At 48.2% G+C, this 7,609-nt stretch overlaps 1 protein-coding gene across 2 annotated transcripts; it reads left to right on the forward strand.

Annotated features, from left to right (window-relative positions):
- Positions 1–616: 616 nt before the first annotated feature.
- LOC107199197 (zinc finger protein 239-like) lies at positions 617–7,556 on the forward strand. Of its 2 annotated transcripts, none has more exons than XM_019005502.2 (3): positions 617–2,395; positions 3,764–3,842; positions 4,029–7,556. In XM_019005502.2, the coding sequence occupies exons 2-3, from the start codon at positions 3,821–3,823 to the stop codon at positions 4,949–4,951; spliced, it is 945 nt and encodes a 314-aa protein (XP_018861047.1). In that variant the 5' UTR covers positions 617–2,395; positions 3,764–3,820; the 3' UTR covers positions 4,952–7,556. The 2 variants fall into 2 exon arrangements, with proteins under 2 accessions (XP_018861047.1, XP_033367593.1); XM_033511702.1 differs by having other exon boundaries at positions 617–2,300.
- The last annotated feature ends 53 nt before the right edge of the window (positions 7,557–7,609 follow it).

A 7,609-nucleotide genomic window follows, 5' to 3' on the forward strand; every position in this document is an offset into this window, starting at 1 on the left:
GAGGATCCCAAAAAGAATTCGGCCCAAAGGAGACTGAGAAATCCAGGTGGAGAAAGAAAAATACAGAAGTGCAGCAGAATCAGAGAGAGAGAAAATGAATTTTTTAGGGAAGAATTTACACCCTGATTTTTCACAACTTTTTTCATGCCTTTCCTGTTTTTTCCTGATTTTTCTCTCTTCCTTACCTAAATTTTTTCTAGCTTTTTCACAATTTCTTCTCAAATTTCCATAAGTTTTCCCTGATTTTTTCCTGGGTTTTTTCCCAATATTTTCCCATTTTTTCCCACATTTTATTCCTCTTTCTTTTCTGGATTTTCCCTGATTTCTCCAAGTTCTTTCCCAGATTTTTCCTGATTTTCCCATTTTTTCCCAAACTTTTCCTGGTTTTTCCTGATTTTTCCTTCTTTTCCTATTTTTTCCCGATTTTTTACCCTTTTTTTCCTAATCTTTCCTGATTTTTCCCAGATTTTTTCCACTTTCTTTTCCTGATTTTTTCCCCAATTTTCCCCATTTTTTGCTTGAGTTTTCTCCTTTTTTCCCCCCATTTTTCCTGGTTTTCCCCAATTTTCTGTCAAATTTTTCCCAATTTTTTTCCTGATTTTTCCCCATTTTTTTTATTTCACCCCGATTTTTTTTTCTGTTTTCCCCTTCTATTTTCCTTTAATTTATCTTGCTTTTTTTTCCCATTTTTCCCCAATTTTCCAGCTTTCATGTCACACTCCCAGTATGATCCCAGTAACTCCCAGTATGATCCCAGTAACTCCCAGTCTAATCCCAGTCACTCCCAGTCTAATCCCAGTCACTCCCAGTCTAATCCCAGTCACTCCCAGTATGAGGCCAGTGGCCCCCAGTTGCTCCCTGTCAGTTCCAGTATGACCCCAGTAGCCTCCAGTGTGATCCTTGGGACTCTCTGTCTCTCCCAGTGTATCCCAGTCAGCTCCAGCATGCTCCCAGTCTTTCCCAGCTCCTCCCAGTTGCTTTCAGCATGATTCCAGTTGCTCACAGCCACTCCCAGTCAATCCCAATACGATTCCAGTCACCCTCAGTGGGATCCCAGTCTCAGCCAGCATGGACCCATCTGCTCCCACTGTGATCCCAGTATGATCCCAGTTGAGTATGATCCCAGAATAGTTGCAATTTTTCCCAGTTCCTACCAGTATGATCCCAGTTGTCCCTAGAATAGTGCCAGTCCATCTCAGCATGGTCCCACTCACTCCCAGTTTCTCCTGCTGTGGTTCCAGCTGTTCCCAGTGTGGTCACAGACACTCCCAGTGTATCCCAGTTGCCCCAGCAAGGTTCTGGTTACCTCAGAATGATCCCATTCTTTCCCAGTTAATTCCAGTTTCTCCCACTATGATCCCAGTTGTGTTCTCAGTCCCCTCAGCATGGTTCCAGTACCTTCCAGCCTGATCCCAGTTGCTCCCAGCCGCTCCCAGTCACCCTGAGTGCAGTCCCACTTGCTGCCAGTATGGTCCCAGTCTTGCCCAGCATGGCCCAGCTGCTCCCACTGTGATCCCAGTAGGATTCTAGTTGCCCTCGGGATGGTTCCAGTTGTTCCCTGTTCCTCCCAGTGTGATCCCAGTAGGATTCTAGTTGCCCTCGAGATGGTTCCAGTTGTTCCCTGTTCCTCCCAGTGTGATCCCAGTTGCACCCAGTTGCCCCCAGTAAAGTCCCAGTCCCTCTACAGATGATCCCAGCCCCTCCCAGCATGGTCCCAGTCATGCCCAGTTGCTCCCAGTGTAGACCCAGTCACTCTCACTCACTCCCAGTTGTCCCCGTTGTTCCCAGTGTGATTTCAGTCCACCCAGTATGGTCACAGATGCTCCCAATATATCCCAGCTACCATCAGCATGCTTGTGCTCATTCCCAATGATTCCCACTTACCCCAGTAAGGTTCCAGTTACCCCAGTACAAACCAGTCCCTGCCAGTGCTGCCACTCCTGGGATCCCCCAGCCCTCTCTGCGTTCCCCCCTCTGGATCTCTCCAGAGGAGCCCCAAGGGCTGGCAGTCCCCAGCCAGGGTCCCCAGCCAGCCCCAGGTTGGATCTGCAGCCCCCAATTTTCCCAGTTTTCCTCTCCTCTTCCCAGGACCAGGTTCCCCCTGTCCCCAGTGGGTGGGAGCAGTGGAGAGCCCCGCGTTGCCCATCCCTGCTGCGGTGGTGTCGATGACAGGGGTGCCATGACTACCCTGAAGAAGCCATCCTGAAAAGGACTGCCCAGGGGCACAGGCAACTGTCCTGGCGACTGATCTCAGCTCAGCGGCAGCGTGCAGGCGACGCAGAGAGGGAGACTAGAGAGCTGTATGGCATTCCACTGAGAAACAGCCTTTATTATAGCAGGGCCCTCAGTGAAGGGAGCCAGTGACAGCAGCTCCTCAAACAGGGGAAAAACCAGGGTATTTATAGGGAAGGAGAGGGGAGGGGGAAACTGGGATACATGTATTGGGGTGGATTGATAGGGAGGGAAACCAATGGGGTGTAACGAATTAACGTGTTCAACTCAAAGGCCTCTGGGAGTGACACTTTCTCTTCATGAGATAAAATGTCTGGCCTAGGGAGAAGCTCTCCACGGGAGAGCTTGGATTTTGAGGTTGGCTGGTTCTTCGGTCTCCACACATCCCCACCTCTCTCGGCTCCATCTCCACTCCTCCTGTGGGCTGTGAGGGGTTCAGGAATCGGCACCGAGGGTTTTGCTGCTCCTGGGGGAGGAGGAATGGAAGAGGAGGGATGAAGGAGAACTAAAAGAGATGGAAGTAGGAGAAGGGGGTGGAGTTAGGGAGGAGCAGGAAGAGGAAGACAAGAAGCAGGAGGAAGAGGAGGGACAAAGGAAGATCAGGGAAAGGAGAAGGAACCACCAGATGAAACACTCCCTGAATCCCCAACCCCCACCCGTGGCATCATCACCCCGCATCCCACAGGTGACCGGGGAGGGGTGATAGTAAAAGGTCTTAAAATCTTAGAAAATTCAGGGCCTTAGAAAGAAAGTTAGGTTTGCCAAGCCCTGGGAAAAGTAGGTCCTGAGAAATGTTAGGCCTTGTGCTTGTTAAAGATCAGGTCAAACTGCACCTGTATAGTCGGTAGATGATAAATGATACAATTGTTAGATATGATTAGATATAATTATTGTTTAAAGAACATGAGGAACAATGTTTGGGGGCTAGGGGGGATCACAAGAAATCCATGCTTGGGTAAAAACAATGCATACAATAGAACAATATAAGTTAAACAATTAATATGTAAGTTGTATAATGATAGAGTATAAAACATGTTCAGTTCAAAACCAAGACGGGTCAGATTTGGGTCTGTGTACCCCTGACACCCAGAGCTCTTCAATAAAGCACATTCTTATAAACATTTGTGATTATGTGTGTTCCTGAATGCTAACAGGGGGAGCTTTGCCCAGATATCCTGGGGGGTCCCTGGGTTGGGATTTTTTGGGGGGGATGTGTGGAGAACGAAGAACTCCAAAGCTGAGCAGAAAATGCCCCTTGGGGAGGCACTGGGGAGTCCCCCAAGCTGGGAGAAGGAGACAGGGAACTTTTGGGATTTCTGGCACTCCCAGCAGCCTGGGGAGGACAGGAGGGAACCTGTAAACACCAAAGGGGAGAGGCCAGAGATGGGGAACTCCTGGGAGGCATTTTCATGGCTGAATCTTGGTGTTTGGGTGCTGTTTATGGATGGCTGGTGACTTCTAGAGATGGACTTGGAGAGAAGGAAAACCCTAACCCATTGTGCTCATGCATTGTATTTTTTCCCCAAACCAGGATTTCCCATGCCGAAACCTCGACTAAACGGAGAAGGAGGCTGTGAGGAAGAAGAAGATGCCCCACGATACCCAGGCAGGTGAGGAAGAAGTCAGTGCCCCTTTCCCCCTCTCTCCTGCTCCGTCTCCCAGCCCAGCATGGCCCGCAGCTGCAGGACAACCCCGCTGCCGACGCTGTCCTGCCGGGGACCCACTGGGGGGATCTCCTTCCCCTTCCCTCTGGCAGGGAGGCAAATCCCATCCTCTCCTTGTCCTTCCTCCCGCAGACAAGGAGCTGAGGATGGAGACCAGGGAGGACAAAGCCTCACGTCAGAAACTCGTGGAAGAGGCCAGTTTGAGCAGCTCCACAGCGCAGAAATCCAACAGGGAAGAAAAGCTTCAGAGATCCCGCAGGAAGAGGGGCTCCAAACCCATTCCGGGGTGCTCTGAGGAGGAAAGACCCACCCTGTGCCGGGAAGGCGGACAGAGATCCAGCCGGGGCACTGAGCTGGTGGTCCATGAGCAGCTTCAGGATGGGGAGAAGCCCTACAAGTGCTTGGAGTGTGGGAAGTGCTTCAGCCGGAGCTCATTCCTGATCCGCCACCAGATGATCCACACTGGGGAATGGGCCTACGAGTGTGGGGAATGTGGCAAGGGCTTCTACTGCAACTCCAAACTCATCACCCACCAGCGCATCCACACAGGGGAGAGGCCCTACGAGTGTTCTGAGTGTGGGAAGAGGTTTCACAGCAGCTCCACTCTCCTCGTGCACCAGCCGCTTCACACGGATGAGAGGCCCTTCCGCTGCCCCGACTGTGGGGAGGGCTTCAAGCACAACTCCACCCTTGTCACCCACCGACGCATCCACACTGGGGAGAGGCCCTATGAGTGTGGGGAATGTGGGAAGAGCTTCAGTCAGAGCTCCAGCCTCAATACCCATAAACGCATCCACACTGGGGAGAGGCCCTATGAGTGTCCTCAGTGTGGGAAGAGGTTTCAGAGCAGCTCCAATCTCCTTGTCCATCAGCGGATTCACACGGATGAGAGGCCCTTCCACTGCCCTGACTGCAGGAAGGGCTTCAATCAAAAGTCCAACCTCATCATCCACCAGCGCATCCACACTGGGGAGAGGCCCTGCAAGTGTCCCCAGTGTGGGAAGAGCTTCTCCAGGAGCTCTGACTTGACCAAACACCAACGGAGGCACCGGTAAGGGAAGCCCTGCGAGTGCCTCAAGTGTAGGAAGAGCTTCATGCACTGCTCCAGCTCCATCCCCCATAAGAGGACTCACGTTGGGCAGAGCCCTGATGACCCACGTTCCCAGTGATCTGTGTTGGGAACACACTGGGCTGCTGGTCATTCTGGTTTGGTTCTATCTTTTGATTCATCAGCATTCCTGTAAAACAGACAAAATTGGGGCAAAATCTGTGAATTCATCAAAGGCATCTAAAGCCTCACTTTTCACTAGTGCTTTAAAGGAATTTGGCATTCAAGGAGATACTTGGGAATATTTGGGGATTTGGGGGGTATTTGGTGGAGTTGTGTCCATTTCTTGGCACTCAAAGAGCCTAGAGGCTTTGATCTGACTGGTTTGCTGGGTTATACAATGGGGCATTCAATACAATGAACTTGGGACAGTGCCAATTAGAAGCTACTTTACTCAACTTTTAAGTGATAAGCCATCCATTATGTTTCTGGGGACCCCCTTCTTTATCTCTTGTGACCAGCAATACTGGCGGTTAGAGATTTGTTTTCTCTTTTCTGGGTTTTCCTTAAGAGAACCAATGTATCTAACACCTTTTGCTTTCTCTGATTTTTCTTCTGGGATTTTTACAGGTCCATAATTGCTACTGTAATTAATTAGCTCTTTTGCAACTTTTCTCTGTGTCCAAATTTTATGGTTGCTAGCAGGAGAACACAATTGTGAACCTGTCGGCTGAGGAGGGGTGGTGAAGGGAGTAAACCCAGGATCAGTGGAACCAGGTAGATCAGTCGGGTTCCCAAGAAATGTATCTAGTCTATCCACAAGCGTTACAGCTGCTGTGGGGTTTTTTTGGGTTTGTTTTTTTTTTTTGAGGAAAATTGCTGTAGGTTTAAGTGATGCTGGCAGGCCTTGAATTAAAGGGGTCATAATTTCAGGCTTCACAGGTAACTGCATTAGCAATTCACAGCCAGCAGTTAATTTTCTGTCATGTATCATTTGCAAGCAGGCAGCTTTGTGAATGTTTTCAGTAGTTGGTTTGGGGTACTCACTATAGCTATAGGGTCCCCCCTTTCCAATGGGTTAAACCCCCCTGCACAATAAGCTGTGTGCTGAGTTAGGGACCATGGGTTACGTCTGTCTCCTGTTGTAAAGAAGACTCCATGTCCCCAGTACCCACTGACTTCCTGTTCTCTCAATCCAATTCGATCACCTCCAGTGAGAGACACTCGGAATACGTATTCTGTCTCTGATTTGTGCACGTACTCCGTTTTTAACTTAGCCAATTCAGTAGCAGTGTACGGGGGTTTTTTTAGTGGTTATATGTGGATCATCTTCATCATTGATATAATTATGTTCTGTTTTAATTATAGGTTTCAAACTAGGACACCAGTGTTCCCCACAATTTTATCTGAGTTAGCTTCTTTTGAGGGTAAATTTGATTAATGAGAAGGGTTTCCCTCTTTTCTGTTTCTTTTAGCAAGTCAGCATTTTTGAATTTTTATCATGAAGGGCTGCTCGCAACAGATTGATCTTACTCTTTTCTTCATCCAATTGTTTTTGCAAAATTTTAACTAGGTTTTGGAGGGAGTTTATTATCGTTTTTTCCTCACTTCTTCACTTACACTGACTTTCTATAGCTGCTGTAAGACAAGCTCCCAAAACTGAGCAGAGTATAGTTTTATTTTTACCCAGTTTAAATTTTGTTTCATGTTGCAAAAAAAAAACCATACTCTATCAATCACATTTTCCAAATTAAACCGACAATTAAGCACCCATTCTTCCCCTCCTGGAGAAAGTCTGGCATTCTGTTTTGCTAACAGAGCATAAAATGCAGCATTAACTTCTGTACTGCCGTTTTCAGTCATTTTTACAAAGGGAAAACCACTACAGGGAGGTATCAAATTATACACACACACACAACTTTTTGCTTCCCTGTATGGGTAAAAAGACTAAATCTGCTTGGGAGACACTCCTTCAGTTTAAAATTCTGGTTGTCTCTTTGCTACACCAAGCAGTCAAAATGTATTCACACAACAACAAAAACAGTCCCACCCTTTTGCACTAAGAGATCTTTTGTGAAATTCTGCAGACAGAGCCCTCAAGTGAGTGTGGGGTACTTTTCACCTCGGTGTGTGCAGTTTGTGGGAAATTCGAGTCGCCCCCCCTTGCTTTCTAGACACCGCTCACTCTTTTGGGAGTGTCGGGCTGGGTGTGGCTGGAGCAAGACATCCTTCCCCTAATACAGACTGCACGACAAACCTGCAGCCCCTTCTGTCTGTCAGAAATCCTGTCCATGACTCCAGTTTAGATGTCACGATTTGCTAATGTGAGTGGGAACTCTGAGAGGTTTGTTTGATCTCTGAGTGCAAAAAGGACACGAAGGGAATTCAGTTTAAATCACAACAGCAATAATGCACCTTTATTTTATTACCAACAACAAGGGTTATGCGATAGAGGAGAGGGAGAGAGAGAGAAAGATGTAGGAGACGCTTCCTGGGGACGGTCAGAGACACGACAAAGACCTCTATAATCGAGTTAGGTGTTAGAAATTTATTTCAGGGCGTGGGATAGAGAGAGAGAGAGAGAGAGAGAGAGAGAGTTTGCTATGAGCCAACAGATAGAGCTCAAGGCGGGCTCAGGGAGAACAATACAAAAGAGGGTAAGATA

This window comes from Parus major, unplaced genomic scaffold (genome assembly GCF_001522545.3).
Source record: "Parus major isolate Abel unplaced genomic scaffold, Parus_major1.1 Scaffold489, whole genome shotgun sequence".
Classification (NCBI taxonomy): Eukaryota; Metazoa; Chordata; class Aves; order Passeriformes; family Paridae; genus Parus; species Parus major.

What these genes read in the sequence shown, in the direction of transcription:
- LOC107199197 (XM_019005502.2), top strand. Translation starts at nt 3,821, where the DNA reads ATGCCCCACGATACCCAGGCAG. An exon ending in GCCCCACGATACCCAGGCAG is followed by an intron (nt 3,843 to 4,028) that starts GTGAGGAAGAAG and finishes TTCCTCCCGCAG; the next exon opens with ACAAGGAGCTGAGGATGGAG.